This window comes from Heliconius melpomene, chromosome 10, assembly GCF_056956725.1.
Source record: "Heliconius melpomene rosina isolate 202511_hmr_F chromosome 10, ASM5695672v1, whole genome shotgun sequence".
Classification (NCBI taxonomy): Eukaryota; Metazoa; Arthropoda; class Insecta; order Lepidoptera; family Nymphalidae; genus Heliconius; species Heliconius melpomene.
The window spans coordinates 3,732,170-3,757,383 of NC_140398.1; the positions used below are offsets into that span (position 1 = coordinate 3,732,170).

At 33.1% G+C, this 25,214-nt stretch overlaps 3 protein-coding genes across 8 annotated transcripts in view; 1 reads left to right on the forward strand and 2 right to left on the reverse strand.

Annotated features, from left to right (window-relative positions):
* LOC146535207 (protein Wnt-4-like) overlaps nucleotides 1–16,258 on the forward strand; it is a 68,196-nt gene extending 51,938 nt beyond the window's left edge. For 2 of the 6 annotated variants that reach the window (XM_085191915.1, XM_085191917.1), the window contains exons 2-8: nucleotides 6,532–6,691; nucleotides 8,344–8,464; nucleotides 9,958–10,115; nucleotides 10,784–10,891; nucleotides 11,663–11,809; nucleotides 12,561–12,688; nucleotides 13,230–16,258. In XM_085191915.1, the coding sequence (XP_085048041.1) occupies nucleotides 6,532–6,691; nucleotides 8,344–8,464; nucleotides 9,958–10,115; nucleotides 10,784–10,891; nucleotides 11,663–11,809; nucleotides 12,561–12,688; nucleotides 13,230–13,431 (1,024 nt within the window). In that variant the 3' untranslated portion in view covers nucleotides 13,432–16,258. Of the gene's footprint in view, nucleotides 1–5,001; nucleotides 5,138–5,987; nucleotides 6,255–6,531; nucleotides 6,692–8,343; nucleotides 8,465–9,957; nucleotides 10,116–10,783; nucleotides 10,892–11,662; nucleotides 11,810–12,560; nucleotides 12,689–13,229 lie in introns of those variants that run through there. The other 4 variants (XM_085191914.1, XM_085191916.1, XM_085191919.1 and 1 more) reach the window with 4 other exon arrangements.
* A 428-nt stretch (nucleotides 16,259–16,686) lies between these two features.
* On the reverse strand, nucleotides 16,687–19,821 carry LOC146535208 (chitin deacetylase 8-like). The gene is made up of 6 exons (XM_085191913.1): nucleotides 19,639–19,821; nucleotides 18,512–18,824; nucleotides 18,152–18,419; nucleotides 17,771–17,957; nucleotides 17,518–17,655; nucleotides 16,687–16,828 (listed from the first exon to the last, which is right to left on the reverse strand). The coding sequence occupies exons 1-6, from the start codon at nucleotides 19,804–19,806 to the stop codon at nucleotides 16,751–16,753; spliced, it is 1,152 nt and encodes a 383-aa protein (XP_085048039.1). The 5' UTR covers nucleotides 19,807–19,821; the 3' UTR covers nucleotides 16,687–16,750.
* A 1,131-nt stretch (nucleotides 19,822–20,952) lies between these two features.
* On the reverse strand, nucleotides 20,953–24,635 carry LOC146535209 (chitin deacetylase 8-like). Its single transcript, XM_085191912.1, has 6 exons — nucleotides 24,439–24,635; nucleotides 23,345–23,657; nucleotides 22,805–23,072; nucleotides 22,408–22,594; nucleotides 21,800–21,937; nucleotides 20,953–21,117 (listed from the first exon to the last, which is right to left on the reverse strand). The coding sequence occupies exons 1-6, from the start codon at nucleotides 24,604–24,606 to the stop codon at nucleotides 21,034–21,036; spliced, it is 1,158 nt and encodes a 385-aa protein (XP_085048038.1). The 5' UTR covers nucleotides 24,607–24,635; the 3' UTR covers nucleotides 20,953–21,033.
* Between the last annotated feature and the right edge of the window lie 579 nt (nucleotides 24,636–25,214).

The following is a 25,214-nucleotide window of genomic DNA, read 5'->3' on the forward strand; positions in this document are numbered from 1 at the left end:
CCTACGGTGCCGAAACGTGGACACTAACAGTCGGTCTAGTCCACAAGTTCCAAGTCGCCCAACGTGCTATGGAGCGAGCTATGCTCGGAGTCTCTTTGAAGGATAAAATCAGAAATGAGGTTATCCGGAAAAGAACCGGAGTTACCGACATCGCTCGCAGAATTAGTACGTTGAAATGGCAATGGGCTGGACACATCTGTCGAAGGACCGATGGCCGCTGGAGCAGACGAGTCCTTGAGTGGAGACCGCGGATAGGCAAACGTAGAGTAGGGCGCCCTCCAGCTCGATGGACCGACGACCTAAAGAAGGTTGCTGGCTTTGACTGGATGCGGAAGGCGGAGGATCGAGAACTTTGGCGCACCCTGGGAGAGGCCTATGTCCAGCAGTGGACCCGAAAAGGCTGATTTGATTGATTGATTGATTGATTGATTAGATATCTGTATAAAGACTTTTAGATCATAGTGAGATATATTTATATATCTCGCTATGATCTAAAAGTCTTTATTAATTGTTTATAAACAATATTTTAATTATAATTACTCCCTTATTCAAATGTTGAAGTCAAAACTACTACGGTATCTACATAAATTAACATAATATTCGTTAACTATGTAGATAGCTTGTCTGGCAAATAAAAGTATCATTGAATCAGTACTAACTTTGAATGACTCTAGTACTATTTTTATGTAGCATATAAGTATCACTCATGTAGATGGATAGCATTAACTTGGAGTTTGAAAAATTGTTTTCATATTGAGTATGCTTTAAACTTTAGAATTTATTTAGTATTTTTCTTCTTCAAGCATCTCCTGCATACAGGAGAGTAGGCTGAGAGAAGTAGTAGTTATAAGTGACTCCGTTCTACGTATCGTCCGCTTAGAGTGTAAGCCTGTACTTCAATATTATTTTTGTAACATTTATTAAAGTGTTATTCCACACTTAAAAAAAGAAAAATTAATAAACGTATACAAATTACGTAGCGGGATTCGAACCCGCGCCTCCTGAAAACCGTCCTGAGCTGGTATATTATATTTCTCATAGACTATACAATTTGTAGGAATTGAATTTTATTCATAATTTATCTATATATTAAGGTAAAGGTTAATAAACCTACATAGAGATGGTCTATTTTTTTCAGTCTTACTCATCATCCCCACATACTCCATCAATACAATAATACAGGAAGCGATAACCTAATTTAAATTTTTTGTTACTTTTCGTTTATTTTAGTCAATATTGGTGGTTTATGAACGAGACTTCTTTTCTGGTCTTTCCTTGCTTTAAAATCCTTGTAAAAACCCAGAAGTAATCAAAATTTCACAAACACAAGAGATTTCTAAGTAGCTTAAGCGATATGAAGAATTTTCGTGAATTTGCCTGACGTTTACATATATGATTGATAAATCATGATAATCAAGATAATATAAATTGTTATTTGTGATGATAAAAAAATTATAAGAAAAGATAGGACAATATATTTAAGTGTTATTTGAATTCTAATATATTAAACTACATTATATCTTCATTATGATAAGCTGTAATTAAGGAATTCATTGCAGGGGGCGCCCTTACAGTTGTCGACTTCTTCACAGGCAGCAACTTAGTGCTTGCATGTCTTCAGAGACAGAGTACCCTCTTCCCTATCTAACCGGTGTCGCTGTTAAAGCCAATAGGGCTAACAGCATTAACCTCATGTTCGAAAAAAAAAGGAATTAAAACGATGCTATACAAAAACGGGAAGTAGAATTTATAAAAGTTTCAAACTTCAGTTTCATATTATTAATCTTTTGAATGTTGCGTATATTTTTAAAGGTAAATTCTCAGGCTTGTTTACAGAACTAAATTTAATCCGTTATCATTATGTTGCCACAAGTTAAGCAACAATCACTTCCTCGACGTGATAAAGTCATTTAGGCTAAATATACGACGAGATCTTATATTGAAATATTTAAAAAGGACAACACAGTCAGCACGTGGAGGTTGCAGGTGCAACTACTGATACATTGCATGTCATTCTGCTACATACATTACTATACTTTTAATTTATTTGACACAGATTTTTGGTATGTTTTTTATTGTCCTGGTTCTGCTTGGTTTAATAGTTATATTTTTTTAACTTTCCATATAGCCGGGTAATAAGAGGGAACCTGGGAATATACTGATAAGACACTCCGTCTTTCACATTAAGACACTTCCATTCTTCTCTTTCCTTCGAATTCTGGAGAGTTGTATGTTCAGTGGTGGAAGTGGTTTTTTGAAATATATGAGCTGGTAACTGAAAATTTAATTCATTGTAACTACAATTTTTGGAAAAATCTAATGGCCATTTTGTTTTGCTATAAAATACTCCCTCACCCTTAGATACTACATCCTCTAATTTATTTTAAATTACGATTAGGTAAAAATAATAGTTGTGAGTTCGAACCCATAACGATCGCTTTTATAGCGAGACGCCGCCTGTGCGCCGTGACGGCCTCAACATATACAATACAATTAGACTATTTATGAAAAAACTAAAATATATATGTAACTATCCCAACATTCAATAGCCAACAGGTAAATGTCGGAAACGGACGCTTAAAACATCAATTCACGCGTCACGAATTTACAAAGGCCCCTCTTGTACAGATTTAGTCACGCTACGATTCTGGGTAACTGTGGATACTATTTGAAATATTCTCGTCGAAGTTTATTTTAAAGGAACAGAAACGGTAGAATATATATTTTTTTAATTTCTCTGCTCTCGTAGAATAGGTCGCCGACAAACACGCATTGTCTCAAAAATTTGTAAAAATTGGGGAGTGGAGTTTCATAACTCTAAGCCCACCGCTATGCCGTTATCCTGTTTTGTTATTTTTAAATTATATTTTATTTTACTTTTCAACTTTTATTTACTAAAAGGTAAGTGATGTGAAGGCTTAATATTTATACTTTAGATATATGTATGTACATATATAGTAATCTATATATATAAAATCGAAAGGTCACTCGCTCATCACGAAATCTCAGAAACTACATGTGCTAGGAATCTGAAATTTTGTATAGGAGTTATTTATAGGACGTAGGTGCTCGCTAAGACGGGAATTTGCAATATTCGACTTCTAAGGGGTTGTTTTTGGAGTCGAAAGTTTGTATGAAACTTCGTTACTACAAATGCTAGGAGTTTCAAATTTTGCATAGACGTCTAGGACGTAGCCATGGAGAAGAAATTAATAATAACATAGTTCACGCGGGTGAAACCGCGAGCGGGCCGCTAGTATACATATATACTTGTAATATCTAGCGTAGGATTCGAAGTTATAACCATCCTCAGCATTGAGATACATAAAATTAAAACCACAGCGTCTTCATTATATAAAGAAGATACATTAGAATTCGTAGTAAAATTTAAAGAAACGAGACTTGCTAGACAAAAAAGCAACAACACTAAAAACCCAGTGATCCAAATCCCAATTCTGGTAAAAGCGTCAAGACATCTTTTTGCTTTTCCAGATGCCGACAAAGTGTGAATGGAATTGTTATTTTGAGGGTTCTGTAACAAAGATTTTAGTGATATATATATTTTTTATAATAGTGGTTTGAGCGTACTGTTAATATATTTTTCGTTTTATACTTTCCTTCTGGAATAACTTATGTATATGTTATTCAAAATTTATAGACAAAAATAAGTGTTTTGCACCCAGAGGGAATTAGTGTTAAGATACTCTGCTACCCGTTCTCTGCTCATTTTTCGTGACTGAAATGTGAAATGGCTTTACATAATTCAGCTGTCAAGTATAAAATAATAAATCATAATCTAAATAAGTCCTAGATGGGTATAAACCTTTACATTCTTGCGTAAATAATTGTATCGTCATTAGGGGTCACTTTTTGTAATATTGGTTAAAGAATCTAAATAAAATATAATATTTAAGACCTTATTGGATTGTAATAAGAAACATAGTTGTTTATCAATGTTACTAGTCGCACTACCACGTGAATTACGCTCTAAACGTCTGCACGTTAACAGGACAAAAAGCAACAGTAATGTATTGGAAATCTTGGAAATGAAAGATTGACTTTCACTCGCTTCATTATTGTTTCTTCGCACGCCGCGGGCCAACTTCGTCATTGTGGGTTCTATTCCCATTAAATGTATTGAAATATTGAATATTTTAATTTTTTCCGCACTGGCAACAAGACAAACGGCGGTATTGAGTTCCGCCACTCAACACGCAATGCCTCAGAAATCAGGGAACGGAAGTGTAATAATGAAGAACGGAGTGTCTTAACGTCATGTTCCCAGGTTTTTTCTGCCTACTCTATTTGAGGGATACATCAAGATGCTAAAAAAGCGAAAGCATTTTCTCTTATACATTGGCCGTGGCTTGATAGTAGACCTCAAAGAAGCTTTTTTATTTAAATTTGAGGTTAATGCAGTTCACCTAATTGGCTTTTTCAGTGACACCGGTTGGGTAGGGTAAACAGTACGTCTTTCTGGTGTCCGTCCCTGAGAAAGTGCAAGCACCACATGGCCGCTTGAGATAATGTTCGAAAATAGCAAAACGTCCCTTGCAAGACTACCTAACTTAGGCTTGCGGCAGACGTTCAGGCGGGATTCTTATTACTTGAACGAGAAAATAATTCATCGTATTTACAGTCAGACGCTATGCCGCTGCACGACAGCCTTTGGTATATTTTCTTAATTTATAATTTTTTTTTTGGAATTATCTGTTGCAGTTTTTAATAATAAAGACAACAACATGAATAAAACATATATTGTTGTGAAGAAAAATATGTTACAGTATTTAGCATACAAAGGTTACAATAACACTACTAAAATACTAATAAAAATACGTAAGTCAAGATGTCCGAAAGAAAAATCACAGCATGTAAAGTGGGTTACAAAATTAGTCAGTGTTACCAACTTATTGCACATTAACACGCAACTATTTAGGTTTCGTTTGTTGCAACACTGATTAATTATAATATTTTGTTTTATTGCCTCTACCATGGAAAACGGTCGTTAAATGAAGTTACCCAGTTTAAAAGCCCTTATATTATTTAAACGGTTGCCATTACGCTACGTGAAGAGACAGAAATATAAGAGTGCTTCGAGCAATTGCGGTTTAATTGCAAAAAAAGGTTTGAATCGCAGGTAATAATGTTAATTAATGTATCTTTATAATGAAAAAAAACCATAGTTAATCAATTATTTAATAGTCAATATGGCTTGCTATTATATTGTCTATGACAATATAAATTTTTGATGAAATGAAAATATATTTTTGACTTTTTCTTACCTACCCTCGAATGTCCAAAAGAACCATATAATCATTATTAACCGTAAGATATTTTTAGTTGAATGCACTTTAGAAATTATTGTTTCGTATATATTTTTTTGTTAAAAAGTCTGTTTATCAATGAAAACTAAAGACTATATGACATTTATGTTTATTTGTACTTGCATTTCCGAATAATTCGCGTGAGAGCAAGAAAAAAATCAATAAAGATTGAATTTGAAGAAAAAAAAAAATTTTTTAAGTATCTATAGAAGTTACATTTCAATAAAACTTACAAATGTCACAAAGAAAACGAGTGGTTAACTAGGAAAAGGCACTCAATTTTAATTGACCCATATAATGAATGTAGGTAGCTAGACGGCATTAGTTGTGCCCCAACATGGATGACATAAGCAAGATCCCTTCTCCCCATTTAAACAAGTTGAATGCGCTTCCACCTCTGCACGTGCAGCACTCAAGGTCTACCCTTTACCTCTTATGCTTGCAATTAAAACGAAAAACTGGGAACGTAAACAACGCGAAGACAAAAAGAGACAGCGTATGTACGCGAGCACTTTTTATTTCCACTACAGGGAGGTCGTCGGCCAATCAACGCACTGTGGCGCGCTCATTCCCATTGGCCGTTTTGAATAGAGAATTTTTCAAACAATAGCCGAGGGTAGGTAATAGCGAGTTTTGTTTTCTTCGAGTGGTATTTCGCATTGGAGTGCCGGCGTTCGTTCGTAGCGGACGTCTCGAGACTAATTACCTTAGCTTACATGCATTGTTAGGAGGGTGCTTTAACTAAGCTCACTTCATTTGAATTGTTGCTTAACATTGTTATTTATTGTACGGAACTCGTCCTTCAGGAGTTGCAGGGCAAGCAAATTAGCTGGTTGCTCCGGCAATCCGACCATGTTGGAACTGAGAATGTTTACACTTGAATTTTAAGATACGTTCGTGATTCTTGTTACTTATGCGGAGTGGCTGTTTGTATGCACTATATTATTTTAGTCTTATGGGTACCTAAATGTTTAAGTGACTAATTAAGCTTCTTTTCTCTCTCTGCCGATATGTACATATGATATAACGTCACTAGATCTGATTTTCTATACGCAAAACGTGGAAGTGCTTTAACACTTTTACACAAATTTAATTCGATTTTGATACATATATTGAAACATAATTTAATTACATTACATTTTGATATATCATTTTATAAATAAATGTTGAGTTCTTTTCAATCTAATTTTTTATTTTTCCATTTCAGGAATCTGGCAACACCAGTACGGCCGGTTCAAACGTCAAACACATCTTTGGAAACGTACACCCCTACTCCCACTACACTACATAAAGAAAGTTGCCACAGACTAGACTACCTCGTTGAGAGACAGAAACAGTTATGCATGTTATCCGATAAAATGGTACAGGTAAGAAATACTACATAATTCAAATTTTGTATATTGTTTAAGAAGAAAATTATTGAAAAAAGAAGAAAGAAAGAATAATTATTGAAAAAATAAGATCAGTTTTGATCAAGGCCAGTGTGGCGTAGTGAGTAAACGCGATGGTAGTAGATTCGATCCCAACTCGGGTGAAATGGTTTTTTTACATCCTCGCCGCTCTCTGGTGGATGAAGTGCTCCGTTTAGTAGTGCTATTTAACACACAATGTTTTGTTTCAGGCGGAAACCACCCTACCCAACACTACCATATAAACGGGATACACTTTCTATTAGATTATTGATATTCTTTTTTCTTTTATTCTTTTATTCTTCACGCTGTATCCTGGCAGGATAGGTAAAGGGAAGCTAGTGTTAAGACACTCCGTTGCCCACTTCCCGCCGAATTGTGAATCCAGGCATTGCGTGTTGAGTGGTGGATCTCAACGCCGGGTATTTGCCTATGTTCCTTGCCTACGTTTTTATTCCTCCGAGTGGGGATCCTATATCCCACGACGTTCTTCAGATACAATTGAGCTTAATATTTTTTACGACTTACTAATTAGTAGAACATATTAAAAATAACTTTATAATGCCAATAACATTATAAAAGTATTTTTATAAAAAAAGAGTATAAAAGTTTGTATAAAATAACATACAAAATTAATATTTATTTAGTAAAAAATAATCGATAATTAAAATTTCAACCTGTATTGATTGTTAATTGTTTCCAAGAATTGTGAAAGACCGGATCGATGATTTCGAAATTAATCACTTAAAAGATTTGTAAGCAAGATAAAGAGTTCTTATCAATTTCCTATGACTTGACATTCGTTAATTCACATTCGGTTCGATAAGTAACTAATGAATTCATCATGGTGTGGTTGGTAGTGAGATCGTTCAGGCTTGCGATGTCTGGGATTCATATTCTGCTGAGGGGAATGTTTATATTATATAGATAATGGGTTTACTGCCGTCGAATTCTGGATTCATGTCCTCGAGTGGGAATCGAATCCACAATTTATTGCGTTACAGTCGCAGTCTCGTGCCACTGCGCTACGATTGGGATTTATTTAACGTTTTCTTAAAAAAAAAATGTTAATTCTATTAAAATTTAATTTACTACCACTATTTATCTACTAAATGTCAAATAAAAGCAAGAATAAAAGAAAGAAAGAAAGAAAAAAAAACATAATAATGACGATAATAAGAAATATTTCATCCTAGTAATAACGATATTTGTTAACAATATTACGATACTAAAATATAAAACTTATGAGCCTTACCGACTAATGGGATAATTGCAAACGACAGTATTAATAAATTGTTTGTTTTAATGGTATTGGAACTTAAAAGCTTGGACTAAGCTCATGTCGACGGTCAGTAATTAGCATTCCGCAGTTTACAAAGTTTTGCCGTTGTAAATTATTGGAAACTAAAATCTTGTGCAAAAACTGGTTTTTTATAAATATTATGGAATATCTATTTGTACAGGATTAAAATATAAAAGATATTTTCTTGGTGTTTTCATAACCGTATCGCTTATGGATTCCGTCAATAGTGAAATTTTATATTTGAAGTGTGGACAAAACAGAAATCGACAAGAAAGCATAAAATAATTTAAATTATATCTAATTGTAGGTAATACAGACAGGTGCTCAACAGGCGGTTGAAGAGTGTCAATACCAATTCCGTAATAGCCGCTGGAACTGTAGCACTGTCGAAAACAGCACTGATATATTTGGAGGAGTACTTAAGTTTAGTAAGTACTAAATATATTATTAAAAATATATTGTTATTTTAAATTTGTAATACTTTTTTAATTATTAAAACAAATGTTCTAAATACTTGGCTTCCTATTAGCATTAAACTTAAAAAAAACATTACATTCGCTTAATGCTGTATCCCTCAAGTCTGAGAGTACTTTAAAAAATTATACTTAGAAAGCGAAAGAAATAAGATTTCAAATGTTCTATAACTAACAATTATAATTATGATATACGACAAACAACTACACGACACAATTTAAACGCAAAATCAACATATTCTTTTCATATTACATAAATAATACTACAGTTAGCTCAAAATCGGCATATACAACCTCATATCGTAAAACTCATTTCCGCTCAGATTTCAAGTCAAAGTAAGTTGTAAATATTCAAATAATTATTGGTTGCATACATCGGCAACTCTTCAAAAGACGTGTTAAGTGAGAACTACTTTGAAGTTAGACTTTTCAACGACTCAAGAAATGTTTATACATAGTTCAATAGAGGCGACGATTTCGGAGAAAGTAACTAAGCCTTGATTATTGCGGATATACCTACGAACATACCTATGTTCGTTGTATATTTGGATTTTTATTTTAGTAAAAAGTGTGGAATTCACAGAAATTTTAAGTTATTAGTATTTTGGGATTTTTTTTGTATTTTACTAATTTATTTTTTATAAATATGCTCCAATAGAATTTATTACGACATCGGATGCTATTTATGATTTTTATTATAAATTTTTTCCTTATTTTTATTTATCTAAACCCTATCCCAATTTTAAAGTTTGTTGATATATTTCAGAAAACTAAAATATTGTTGTAGTAGCAGCAGAAAAATAAATATTAACATACCAATGTAATAATGTTAAACAACTGCACTCTATGAATATTGAATCCTAAAATAAATTTTAAAACATGAAGTAATTAACGTCACTAAAACAACCTGTTTACTTTTAAGGCGCCTTATGAACTATGTTTCATGTCAGACATATTGGATCGTCCACTTCAAGATTGTTTTCAAGGAATTTCTACTCTTCATGTAACTTGTTTATTTTTAAATGTCGATTACTGGGATCACGGGTGCACTTGTTGATGGAGGAGCTCAGTTTGTTTAATCTATAACAGGACCAATGTTACTTGGTCCCTAGCATACTTTACTTTAAAGGTATTATGCCGTTTTGACTAACAATTTTTTAAAGTGCCAGATCAACTATTTTGGTTATACTAAAATCAGTCGGTCACTGAACTTTTTAATTAAAAAAAAATCGCTAAGTTACAGTCTTGAAATAAATTAAAAAATAATCGGTGTGTACTTTTACGTAAATCCATTTGCCGGTAATTATGAAACGAAATCATCGCTTGACAACTTGAATTCCAAGAACTAAAATATTTCTATTGTGTTGAAGTTGCATTCAAACATCGCAATGTTCTGGTTTAAGGAGGAAACTGTCCAAAAAGCTGCTATCAGTGTTATTTAATTCCAGAATCCCGTGAATCTGCATTCGTGCATGCCCTATCAGCCGCGGCACTGGCCCACGCGGTGGCACGCGCGTGCAGCCGCGGAGAGCTCAACGAGTGTTCTTGCGACGCCCGCGTGAGAAAACGGACTCCAAGACACTGGCAGTGGGGCGGGTGCTCCGAGGTAACATTATCAATAGCAATTATTTGCTACGTGACCACAGGTTGACATGTCCTTATATTAACAAATATGATCATTTGTATGTATTATTATCTTTTCCACGTATCTAAATGTTTATAGATACGTGGAATTGTATCAAAAACGCATCAAAAATGATCGTGACATTTTGCAGTCTTTTTATAGTACGAAATAGCACGAGATTTTCGTCATCTCCATTCTTATAGTATACACATTTTTATGATAGCCATACCATTTAAAATTAATATTTAATGTTTTTGGGATAACGCGTTAATTTATAGGTTCCGCCGAATTTTTGGGGTTTTGACTGTAAAGTAGCAAAACTCTAGGCTGAGCTTTGTGTTGATACTAGAGCGAGGAAATGAAAATATTAAATAATTAAACGTACAACCCTTAGATGGCACAGCTGACCATGTCTGCCATGGTTGTAAGTTTGATTCCTCTTATTTTAGTCCATTTGGAGTCGATTGGTTCCAGCATAGGCGGAAAATAAAGAACAGTCAATAGAGCATCTAATGACATGGAAAATATTCGCTCATGATTGGAAAAATTAATATAGTTGTGATTTTGAATCTGCATCTATTCTAACGGAACGAGTGCATACAAGTATATTAGTTAAATTTAATTTAAATGAACATTTTTAAAAATTTCAGGACATAAGATATGGGGAGAAATTTAGTCGAGATTTTGTGGATGTTAAAGAAGAGAAAGAGAGCGATGAAGGTATAATGAATTTACACAATAACGAAGCTGGCCGTAGGGTGAGTTCTGTATTCTTAGTTAATTACTAATTCAATCGATAAAATAATAATACCAATATCAATATTTTTAAAGTACTTTTATTTTCTAATTCAAAATGAAATTATTTATTTACTTACAAATATATTACAATTTTAATTTTTTCTTGATAATTTGTAAAATGTGTGAAAAAAGGTTATTTTAGCGTCTTTCGCCTTTTCGCCATAGCCGGTGTTTCGGTAAAAATGTAAAAATATTTTTTATGCCATTGACAAATGGTATTTCATCTTTGCTTTTTGCAATGATCCGATCAACCGGCCGATGCGATCGCCGAGAACTAATAATTATAGTTTTTGTCGCATCGCCATTGGATCAATGACGTGAATGAATGCGGTAAATGCGAGAGATAAAAACAGAATAACGTTTGTCTGAACATTTGTTTTAGGAAGTCTTTATACATGGTCTTAACAATGCGATTACAATGTTCAGACGTGCTTGCTTTCCTTTTAGGGTTCCGTACCTCAAAAGGTGAAAACGAAACCCTTATAGGATCACTTTTTTGTCCATCTGACAGACAAGACCAGTTAATGACGTGTTAAGGGTATCCCGCTTAAATTTATATTGAATATTAAAGTCCATGGTTCTGCACAGATAAGAATCAAACTTTTTAGTGAATGTAATTAAAAGAATCAGTAATCAAAAGATGCGAGCATTTATGAATCTATTTTGCTGCATTTTGTGCGGGATGCAGCGTGAAGCTAAAAAAAAATAAATAAATTTTACATAAACTCCAGGCGGTACGTGGTCGTATGCAGCGTGTGTGCAAGTGTCATGGCATGTCGGGATCTTGTTCCGTTAGAGTTTGTTGGCGGCGACTACCTCAGTTGAGGGTGGTGGGTGACGCTCTCACCACGAGATATGAGGGCGCTTCTCATGTTAAGGTAAGTTTATAATTTTGGTTATAACTTTGTTTTTATAACGTCTTTTGCAGTCCATATTGTATTTTTAAATTTGAAATGAAATTAATATATTTGTTTCTCTTTTTTTACCAAACATAGTTAACACGAATTATGTCAGATGAAGAAAGCGAAAAGCATTGAATTATTGTACTTCTTATTTACAAACGCGATGGTTATTGGTTTGATTCCTACTGGAATTAATTATTTTATATGTTCTATATGTTCTGGTGGACAAGTGTGGCATTGAGTTCCTGTACTCAATACAGTGACTAACCATTATTACTAAATACTAACGTAAGACTAAATAGGAAGAATAATTTTTAACAAAAGTCCGGATTCTATTATCGGAACTTAACAAACTGTCGTCAAACTACCCTTGAAGTGTATCTTTTCCAATAAAACAAATAATTATCGAAATCGGTTGGTTGGGATATTCAGTTATTCGTGCATTTGTCGCGCACACATTTAAGGCAAATTGAAGACTTACATATGGGATTTTCTAATGAATATCATTGTCGCAAATGGACCAAATTTCGATGAAACTACAAGGAAAGCACTAGCTTTCAAATAAAAAAAGAATCACTAAAATCGGTTCACCCGGTCAAAGGTTCTGAGGTAACAAACATAAAAAAAATACAGTCGAATTGATAATGTCCTTTTACAGAAGTCGGTTAAAAAGAGTGTAAAACCAATTTAAAAAAGTAATTAACCAATTGAATATATAATTTTTCAGGTTGTGGAAAGAAAGCGAGGTAAAAACATAAGAAAGTTACGGCCAATACATATGGATATGAAGAAACCAAATAAAACGGACTTAGTTTATTTAGAGGACTCCCCGGACTATTGTGAGCCGAATGACGAGTAAGTTTTTGATATACATCATTATGTTATTTTTAATATTTATTTTGGTATTTGTCTCGGTCCACTTAAACTTGTTATATTATTGCCAAATTATATAAAACTATTACATGAATTATGATCAATTTAATAGATTTTGCGTGAAAGTGAAACTAGCATCAATTGTCACAAATTTGTACATTTATAATATTAGTAGGATAAGATAGGATATTAGGGGACCCACCTCGTTTCGCTTACTAGTTTCAGGGTTTACTTTGTTTCTTTCAATAAATCAAATATTGTTTGGAGAAGTATACTGATGTATTTTGAGTATTTACTACTGCTCAACAAACACGATATACTTCCACAAAATTTTATTAAATAGTTGGACAAAGTAAGTACAGTAACATTAGTAGCACTTGTGTCATAGTGCAGCATTTGTGGATTCGATTCCCACTTGGATGACTTCTTTTACTTTCTTGCTCTGATAAGAAGCCGAAAACTGTGCGCGCGTGAAGAGTGGAGGGTCTTAACACTAGTAAAGATAAACGGCCCTCTCCCCCAGGCTGGGCGTGCTGGGCACGCGCGGGCGCACGTGCAACCGCACGTCGGCGGCGCTGGACGGCTGCCGCCTGCTGTGCTGCGGGCGCGGCTACCAGACGCGCGTACGTGACCACGAGGAGAAGTGCAAGTGCCGCTTCGTGTGGTGCTGCCGCGTGCACTGCGAGCTGTGCCGCTCCAAGCGCGACCACCACGTCTGCAACTAGGGGGACGCTTTACTTAACGGCGATAACCGTTTAACTGTTGTTTTTTTATATAGAATTTTCATCGAATTAGAAATCTTCTAAACGAACAGCATTTAATGAAAACTAATCGTTATGTTATATTTTATGTTGCCAAAAATTTCGATGACGTTAATATTTGATGTGACGATGAGAAGAAGTACCTACAAGCGCCAGTTTTTGTGGTGCTGTAGAGTGTACTGCCATGAGTGACGATCCAAGCGAGACTGTCGTGTTTGAAATTAGTGTGGAAGGTATAGTTTTTTTCTGAAGTTGTTACATTTAATACTTTTTTATTTGGTAACTTGTTGATATTTTCTAAACAAATTCAAGTTATAAATCAGAAATTTAATTAAAATTTGCTTCACTGCATGATTAAACATTTAAAATATTGATACACACTGATGAGTGTACGACGTAGAATCATAATTAAAATAAAAAAAAATAAAATTAAAATCTTTGCTTTCAAAAATATATAATTTCTTCAAAATATAGCCAACTTATATATTAAGTCAGATTCACAGACGTTTGTTATCATTTAATTGACGTTAACTAAATACGACAAACTTCTTCTTATCTAACTAATCTTGGTGCAATCTTTATTTCATGTTTCCTTAATTTAAGTTATCCACTCGTATAATCATCAACGGACTGATATAAATACTTAATTTTAATTGTTTTCTTTTGTAAGCTTTAATTTTTTACAGTATTACCAATTAATTTATTTTGTTTTATGTTTTTTTTATTGTATAAAGCTGTAAATACTTTTATTATAGGTTTTTAAATTTTAATTTCTCAATATAAATTTAATTTAATTTTGTCGCCTAGACACAAGTTTAGGTTAATGTCACCATTAATTAACTTAAATTATTTTGAGGCCGACAGCGTGTGACTGTAAACGTGACGGTTAGGGATTCGATTACCATTTGGGGGAATGAATTAATTTTATATTTTCGCTCTCGTAGACAAAGCGAGGCATTGAGTTACCCTAACGCTAGGTTCCCTCTGCCTACCCTGCTATATGCGGGATACATACAACTTGATGGTTATAAAAAAGTGATTTATTATTCAATTAAAATAATTTATTTGTGTAATTGTACAATTTTAGCATTTTTAAATTACCGTTTCTTGATTTTTTTGTAAATAGATCTAATTACGCACTTAAATGTACTTACTAGTGTTAAATTATTTTTACTTTCTACCTCAACTGTGAAATCTTAACCATATTGAAGATGTGTTTTTTAAAAATTGTACTCGACTATAAATTATTGCAATTAACATTTTTTATGTATATTTTCCATTTATGTATGAGAGGCGAAGTGAATTGATTGATAAAAATTGTTTTGCATATATTCATTTCAAAAGTGGGTTTGGTTATACCTAGAGGTAATGTAATGTATGTCTAAAATAATGTTGATGATGTTAGAATTAAAACTAGACCTACGATTTTTTTACCTGCAAAACAGTTTTAAAAAATAAAATGAAAAGATACGTTTATATTAAAGTATATAAATTATTATCGAAAATCAAAACATAAATTGAGTGCTAATAATTCTTGTTTTTTACAGATTTAATAATGATATCAAAATAAACATACTTACGTCGATATTCTTATCAATTATTAGATATCAATTAACAAATTAGCAAATCATGTACAAGTTCTCGTTCTGGTAAAAGAAACAAATAGCGGTGTTGTGTTCTTAATATTTGGAGAATGTGTGGGGGAACGGAGTGTCTTAACTCTAGGTTCCATCTGCCTACCCTGCTATCGGTACCCTAGACCGAGTCGAGTAAAAAAATCGAAACCGATACAACTGCAATAATCTCAAAATTGATTTGTAAATACATTATAAGTTAGTGATTTATTATACTAGATTGTGATAGCTTTATAATTATTATACATTACAAAAATTTAAATTCCGTAGTAATTGGATAATTATCCGTTTATTATCAATATTTAGATGTAGAATTACTCATGTAAATAGTTCATAGCACTTAATTCTTTATATAACATCTATATTTGTATTTATGTATCTCTATAGATATAAGAGGCTTAAGTTTATCCAGTGATTTTTTTTTTCGTTATATTTTATGTTTTGTCCGATATTAAGTATTTAATTAATTATTTCCTAGTTGTATTACAATTCTTATAATATATTTGTCTTGAAATGCAATTAAAATAAATTTAATGTAAATAAGTAGTAACTTTTCAAATAATTCTCATAGAAAACTTATTTATATAATAATTACCTTTCGTTACTTCCCTATTACCGGTTATTTATTCTGTCTCTTTCTATTCGTTCTAATAAAGTAGGGATGACATCATTAATAAATTTTTAAACTGACAAGAACTTATTTTCTGAAAACTATTAACAAATATTAGATCACGATGGCTTTCTTTATTAAGCGTCTCATAATTTTATCCATAAAATATGAGCGGTTATAAAAATCGTAAATTTACCAATTTTATTAATAGAAAATAATAATTATGTTAGCAATTCCTTTTGTACTTATTCATACTATAAAATTTACTTTAGGTATGTAAATTTAATGTACGAATTTAGGTTCAATATAAAACAATGTAGAGTTAATGTCTAACAGTTGAGACAATTCATACCAAATGTTAAAGTTGATTAAGCAATATTGTGTACAGCCAGCAACGGTTGCGAGATTTTTTAAAGGGAATTGACTGAATGTTTTTCGCTGCTGACTGTACATTGATAGAAAGAAGACCTCTAGCGTAATTTCTTTTCGATATGGAATAATTACTATTTGATGTACTACATTAAATAAATGTATCATAAAATCGGAAGTTATGTTTTATTTAACTAAGTATTCCCTCATATGTAATGGTCAGTGATAAAAAAAAATCAAATCAGCTTCACGCTGTATCCCGCACACAGCAGGGTAGGCAGAGGTAACCTTGTGTCAAGACACTCCGTTCCTCACTTTCTGCCGAATTCTGGATTGCGTGTTGAGTGGCAGAACTCGACACCAGAACGAAGAAATGGAAATATAAACGTAAATAAATATTTCACTACCTCGAGTGGGGATCGAACCCACAACTGTCGCGTTACAGTCACACCCTTGTGCCGCTGCGCCACGACAGCCTCTATCAGTATACGGTCAATGCTTAAAAATCGGTACAGTTATTGTGGAGATTAGTCTGGACAAACAAAAAGTGATTTATGATTTTGTATGGTGTAAATAACTACCTAGGCAAATGAATAAACACGGTAATTTGGAGTCTTAAATTTATTTAAAATTAATAGACTTTAGCATGAGTTGCATTAAATGTTTAATTTTACAATGCTCCTAAAGGATTATTCAACCATGGGTAGACTCGTGGACATCTGTTGCAAATTTGCATGTAATACAGCTCCTGCAAAATTAAAGTTTTTTAAATTGTATGTCTCTTCGATAGTAACATTACTGGTTGCAATTCTGGTAACTAATACAGCAAATATGTACTTTATATATACTAAAACTTTATATATACGAACCAGACATGTTCACATGTTGAGCGAAGCGAGAAATGAATTTTTGAATTTTTAGAAATATTTTTCGCCTAAAACCATATACGTGGTTATATCTATATGTTTGCAAATTTTCATCTCAATCGGTCAAACCGTTTTTGAGCCTAGGGAGAGTAAAAAGTCTCCAGGAGAGCGTTCCGCTCTCTTGCCTCGATTATTTTATCAGTTTTATTTTTATTATTTTTTATATATATCATTATAATGAACAGCATTGTGAGAAGCATTTTATATTAACGACAACATAGAGAAGTCTAATGAAATCAAATTTCATGTTGCGAATTACTCAATCGCTTCCAATTTTAATCTGCTGCTGATACGAATTATTTTTTTATACTAAAATATTTTTTTATTATATTGATTTTGCTTCTCTGGCAGAAAGATATCGAATGGTTACTTAATGAAATTACTCAACGAAATTAATTAGAATTTAGAATGGTTTAGAAAATGGAGAACGGTGTGTTTTAATAGTAGGTTCTTTCTGTAGATATTTAACTATGTATAGGAAAAAGCTTGAAGTTCGTTAAAATATACTTACAGTAGAATGTTCGGCCCTTAGGCCATTACAGGGTATAGCGCGACACACCGCCTCACTCCTGCTCGGACATTGCTTGTTAGAGTATTCGTTTATTGGTATAGGATTTTTTACCCATTCCACAACTTCGTCAGCACTCACCTTAAATAATTTATAATTATAAAATGTTATAAAAAAAGAATGCAAATGTTAATAAAAGTTTGAAATATTATATCTTTGTTACAATAGATAAACAATTATTGTTTTAAAAACTTACCATAAAAACATCATGTAAATTGTTGAGCATGTCGAAGAAACGTAGTACAGCGCGATATATGGCTACATTTCTACTGAACAGAGCTTGCCCAGCATTGAAATTGAAAGGAGCGCGGTTGCTTAGATAGTGCCTTTCGAAGTTTGACACAAAGAAGTTGAACCACGCGTTTTCATCGTTATCAGGTGGGCTAAACAAGTTAATTAATTAGTACACACATACGTATGTAAAATTTAGTACATTATAAATAAAAAACCTGTTTTTAAAGACCGTACAGATGCTTATCGAGGCTTGTCGCGTGTCGCGTGTTGAACGGAAGCGTCAACCAACACAAGAGTTGGCTTCAGCAGATACTGAAGTTATATACTTTTATTAGTTACGTACCTATAATAGCAAGACTCAACAACTGTGCATGCGACGCCTTCTAAATCAGACCATGAAATCATAGGTACCACCCATGGTCCAGGGAGAGAAGTGGTTGGGCAGTAAGGAGTGACACAATCCTGGACAGACCTATAGTGTAAAGTGTAAGGCCAAAGACCAGGGTTTTGGAATGTAACCGTAGGCCAGCTCATATCGTACTTAAAGTTTGCTTTCATCATCATCTCGAATGTTGCATTTCCAGATAATTGGAACATAGGAGCCCTTATACCTGGAATAAGTAACAATTAGGTCAGCAAGTTCCTTTTCTACCTTACATCTAAATTGATAATCTCGAAAGACGAATAGACATTTACGACAAACCTTGTATTGAGTTAGCTGGGATGTTCGCAAAATGAGCTAATTGATTCCTCTGGTCACTGTATTCTCTCATCAAAGTTTCTTCAGATGCATATCGCCAATACTCTAGATTGCTTTGGCGAGTAATGGAATTTAATCCGATCTCGAAGCCCCTGTTGTAGAGCTCATTAACTAGAGTGTAGTCAGAGTATTCATGGGATACGAAGAAAGTAGCTTGAACTGGGCAAGAATTTTTGTTTCTACGTTGGTAGAGGAGGTCACGGTATGTCCCTATGTTGCCTAACGAGACTGCGTTCTCGAATGTTATAAGGATGAACTAAAAACATAATAAAAGTTTACAGAAATGAAATAACCTATTGTGCTAATAAAATTGTAGTTTCTCAAAATTGTTCTTAAAGAAAGGATAATAAAACTTATATATGGGACAATATTTCAGTTTCTTTTAAACATACTTCTCAGTATGGCGAATAAAAATACGTTAAAATATAATACGTGTAAGTAAGTGGTTTATTTAAAGTTGGAAAAATTTAATAGTTTGTACATAATAATTTCGGTGGAATTTTTTTTTATACTCAGTAAACTTGGCCAGTTACATAATATGACTATTAAAAATTTTACATAGATTGCATTAAAGAAATGAAGAAAAGATAAAGGAAAAAAGCAAAGGTATGATTTTAGAAAAAAGTGAATGAAGCGGTATATTTGTTAAGTATATTCGGTTTGTTAAGTATGCGGTAACGCGTATTGCTGCCGGTAACAGGGTTAATTGTGCCTTAGCTGCATTAATGACACGACAGAGTGTCAGCTCACTTACACGTTTGGCCATACGCAAGGCAGCGAAACTTGGATATTTCAGAAGAAGAATGAAAGAAAGATGAATACTGTGGAGATGCGATCTCTCGTAGGATATGCGGATCAGCTTAACTGATCGAATTTGCAATGAATACACAGAATGGAAAAAAGGGGAAAAAATCAATTAATTTTAAGGCATAATAAAGGTGCATTAATGTAAAAAAAATGTAAAATTAAATTTGTCTGATTGTATTATTATCTTTCAGATTGTGGTACAAGGTCGACTTGTAGTAATAATTATCGAATAAAAAATAAAAAATCGTAGAATGACGAGTTACCTGTGGAGTATCTCTAGGATCTAGGTTACCAGGGATGTTGGTGTTAGAACATCTGCAGCTTGGGAGCTGACATGCTGATTGGTCACATGGCTGAGCTAACGGTTGCGCGCCCTGCACGCTTACAAAGGTGAATATAGTCACTGCACACAAAACAGTAACGGACCTCATATTGGCTGAGTACACTCTACACCGTGCACGAAATATCACATTAATTAGATAAACACAAATTTATATTTATTTCATTATCTGCAAAAACGGTGGTTTATCAGAAATTTTAATTTGTTATTAAGATAAATAAATTATAAAAATATTTTATATTTTTGATTTTTAGATAATTGAAAGACTTTTTACATCTTGTTTCACGTATAACGTTTTTATTATAACGTAACGTTCTATAATATCCTGTGATAAGTGACCAAAGCCGTTAATAGCACCACAGGGTAGAAAAGTTGACCAATTCTCGTTTTTGTTCATATTTTATGGGTCACAATAAAATTATAAAATCATAATTAGCTTATTAGCTAGAATGTGAACAGTATAAAAAAGTCATTTAGAGTCAACAAATATCACCTAAGAGTCAATGGTAGCCAGAGTTCTATGTTCAATAGTAGTTCGTTATTTCATAAAGCCTGTAAGTTTCTATGCGCAAACACCCAACACTGGTAAGAAGTTACTATCAGGAAATATGGAGTGTCGGTGGTGGTTACATTGGCAGTTATTAGGTAACTAAGATGCAAAAAATAGTACCTAACTTTCGTTAAATTATAAACCTTAATTTTTTTATATTTTTTGGGAATTGTTTTAGAAATGACGTTGTTCATTGCCAGATGAATCTAATATACTGAAATGTAAAAAATATTATTTGCTCCTAATATGTTCATAGGCGCTTATAATATTTGGGAGTGTCTGGCTGGCAGTTACAACCCAGCTGTGCTAAGTGCCTGGCAATGGACAACGTCATTTTTAATATTATTGCCAAGAAAACATAAACAAATTGTGACCTATTCTTCGAATAATTTTACTAGAGAGTTAATCTAAATCTAAAGGTATCTATTAGAAATTATCCTTTCATTAGCGCCAAAATACTTGCTTGTGTTGCTTGATCCTTTTCTATGCGTTCTAATACAGCGGGACATTAAGAATATTATGTCAGCAAAGTAACAAAAAAGTTTCCAAATTTTTGTGCATTGCAGCTTATGTAAAAGACAGATCAGACTCACAGACAGATCAGACAGACAGAGAGATCAGGCAGTAGACACTGTCTTGCTGCTCTCCAATAGTCTCAACTATCAAGATAAGTAACTAAAAAAAAAGTTTAAATAAGAACATTATATTTTATTTACAAATAATTCATTTTTATTTACGCAGCGGTTACAATTAACATATAAGATTTGTTTAATTTTGCAATACTCCTAAAGGATTATTCAACCATGGATAGACTCGTGGACATCTGTTGCAAATTTGCATGTAAAACAGCTCCTGTAAAAATTATATTTGTTAAGTTGTATCTTCCTTCGAATGTATAATTCTTTTTAAATTGATAATTAAGTTAATTAATTTCTTTACTATAGTCCATTTTGTTCCTTAAAAAACCCATAGTTTGATTAAAACATGGACACCATTTTTGCTAAGTTGATGTCGAATCAATCTTATGTTCAAAATTTTATATTTTTATTTATATAAAATTTCCATTTCTCCGCTTTGGTGTCGAGGCAGCTACGCTAGCGCGGCGCTAAGTTTCACCACTCTCAACAAGCAATGTCTTCAAAATTCGGTGGAAAGTGGAAAACTAAGCGTTTTAACACATTCCCTCTGCGTACCCTGCGGTGTGTGGAACATAGCGTGAAGCTGGTTTTTTTTTAAATAGAAACTAATATAATTGCAGAGATATCATTTGTCCAGAACCATATATTATTATACGGTCACATTGGATACCTAAATATACTTGTATTATAATTTCTATTTTGTCGAATGCAAAATTAAATGTTGATGAATATAATTTCTCTCGTGTGATGTTTAGATTCACCATAAATTTTCAAATTGGGCGGGAAGAAAAGAATGAAGAGCTTTCTCATTAGGTTCTCTCTGCCAAGCGGTATGAATTAAAGTATGGTAAAATTTAAAAAAATATATATAAATGTAAAAGTTAAACAATATTTACAGGTTTATGCGGGGCCTGGAGCGCGTTACAGGGTGTTGCACGACACACCGCCTCACTCCTGCTGGGGCATGGTCGGCTAGAGTATTCATTTAACGAAATAGGATTTTTCACCCATTCAATAACTTCGTCAGCGCTCACCTAAAATTATTTATAATAAAATTAGGAAATATAATAAAGAAAACACACGCTCTATGTTAAAGACTGATTATGACACTAAGTTAAATATACTTTAAGTAGTAAGTGTTCAAGTAATATTTCGAAATATTATGTAATGCGGCCGTAGAACTCTATCTAATGATATTCTGTCTATGTATTGAAAGGCACAAACGTACGATTGCAACGCAACATGTTGTGCGTTCGATTTTCACTCGAGGAAATTGAATATTCAATATTCTCTTTTCCTCTCTCTGGTAATAAGAAAAAACAACACACTACTCATCCAGAATTTAGCAGAAAGGGGGTAACGGAAGTGTTTTAATGGAAACCAAGTATCATAAGACTAGGTTCCCATGTCGCCTACCTTGCTGTGTGCAGGATACAGTGTGAAACTAAAAAATAAAAGTATATAACAGAAAAATTATGTTGAATGGAATTTAATAAAAAATTACCATATAAGCATCATGTAAGTTGTTGAGCATGTCGAAGAAACGAACTACAGCACCAAATATGGCTGCATTTCTGCTGAAGAGAGCCTGGCCAATATGGAAATTGAAAGGAGCGCGGTTACCAAGGTAATGTCTTTCAAAGTTTGACACAAAGAAGTTGAACCAACCGTTTTCATCATTGTTAGCTGGGCTAAAAATACAACAAAAATATATATTAAAGTGAAAATATATAAAAAAGTTCCAAATAATAAACAAAAAGATAAAACTATCATTAACGGCTTATATTATACTATAAGTTATGGTATGTTTAAAATACATGTTCTAATTCATAATATTTTGTAAATTATTTCAAAATGTAAGATTTAAGTAACTAATAATAAATATTTCATATACCACTTACGTATTATAACAAGAGTCAATGACTGAGCATGAGATGCCTCCTAAATCAGACCAAGTAACCATTGGTACAACCCATGGTCCAGGGAGAGAAGCAGATGGACAATTAGGAGTGAAACAATCCTGGATAGACTTGTAATGTAAAGTGTAAGGCCAAAGACCAGGGTTCCTAAATGTAACAGTCGGCCAGCTCATATCGTACTTAAAGTTTGCTTGTATCATCATCTGGAATGTTGCATTTCCAGATAATTGGAGCATAGGAGACCTTATGCCTGAAATATTTTTTAAAGTTTTATTATTTTATAAAATGAAAAATAGATACCTAAAATTATATTAATATATATAATTAATATATTAATATATAAAATATAATTAATATATTAATATATTAATATATTAATAAAGTAATATATTAATATATAAAATATAATTTTATAAATTTAAATTTCTCTTCCGGAATAGAATAAATTAAAATTTGGAGTATAATTGTCTACCTGATCTCTAACAATATAAGCATGAAGTAAGAGTAAAATAAAAGACAAACCTTGTATCGCACTTGATGGGATGTTCGCGAAGTGAGCTAATTGATTTCTCTGGTCACCAAATTCTCTCATTAAAGTTTCTTCACTTGCATCTCGCCAATACTGTTGACTATAATGGCGACTCATCGAGTTTAATCCGATTTCGAAACCTCTGTTGTAGAGCTCATTTACAAAAGTATAGTCAGTGTATTCATGGGATACGAAGAAAGTAGCACGAACCGGGCAAGAATCCTTATTGCTACGTCGGTAGAGAAGATCGCGGTAGTCCACTATGTTGCTTACTGAGACTGCGCTGTCGAATGTTACGATGACAAACTAAAAAAATATTAAACTTCTTTTAAACATAAAGAAATCAAACGATGAGGAATTATCCTTTTTGTTTTAATTTTATTTTAATTTCAATGTCAATGTTAAACGTAAATTAAATAGTTTCGTTTAAAATGTGTAATAATCGTAAAAATCAAAGAGTCATCGGGGCTTGATGAGATAGCTTAGTTCAGCGCTTGGACGGATAACAAGGGGTTCAAATTCCGCTATATTAAAATTTTTATACGTATCCAAAATAAGACTGGCTTAGTACATCTTCATAAATCGTCGCAAGAAGTACTAAGTCAGTACAGTGATATGAGAATATACTTATAATAAGTTGGAAAGTTCAATTTGGAATTTTGTAAGGAGAAAAATTTGTTTGAGGCAATCACGATGTTGAACCACAAGCAAATTCACATGTACATATTGAAGTGAACGAGAGAGTGAAGTACGATTGAATTTCTAGTGGAACAGCGTATACGTTATCAAGTTGTAGTATAGCGGTGCCGACTTCAAAACAGACCATTATTTAGTCATAGATAGAATAAGGGGTTTGTTGGCAGGTTGGCGCAGCCGTACGCGGTTACCATACACACAGACAGACAGTCGAGTTACCGTATAGGATGCTGATAACTTCAGGATCTACTGATCAGAAAAAAATATGAAGGAGGGGATCCCAAGAAACTCAATAGTTGTGAAATGACGAAGTGAAGAAGAAATGGAAATGTTGAAGTATACTGACAAAATCTAAGTTTTGGATACGTCAAAGGAATAAGTCTGAACTTACTTGCGGAATGTCTCTTGGGTTAAGGTTGCCAGGAACGTTGGTGGAAGAACATCTACAATCAGGAAGCTGGCATGCTGATTCAATACATGGCTGAGCTGATGGTAGCTGACCCTGTACGCTTACAAAGGCGAATATAGCTAACGCACACAAGACAGAGACACATCTCATATTGGCTGAGTTTAGATACAAGATGTAACATTATTACCAAGTCTATTATTTATACTCATTTCATTATCGGCTAAGACAGATATGTATCAGAAAATTCTGATTTATCACCGAGATAAATGCTGAAAGCAATCTAGCTGTTAGAGAGACTTATTATGTTTTTTTTAGAGTTCTAGGTAATTTAAAAAAATTATCGCAACATCTTGTGAAGTTAAGAAAAAGTCCTTCATGTTATCTCTCACCAAGCTACTAACCGTTTTGTCTAATTGAAATTAAGTAAGTACCATTTTGATGGATCAGATTATATTATACTTTATTGTATAGAAATAAGAAAAAAAACGATGTACTTAAAGCGCATTCTATTTAAGTAATGATGGGAGATATCTGCTATAGGTTCGGTCAGGATTCTATGATTCTATTCATAATTTTTATACAAAATTTTCAATTTGTTTTTCATGTTATCCGTGTTTTATAAAAATGTATTTATCATTCATTTCATCTATATTGAAATTATACCTTACTGAACATCATTGTAATAAATATTTTAGGAGATATCATAGATTCAAATGCGACCCCTGTTAACGCATCGTACGCTGAACCTTTACATTCGT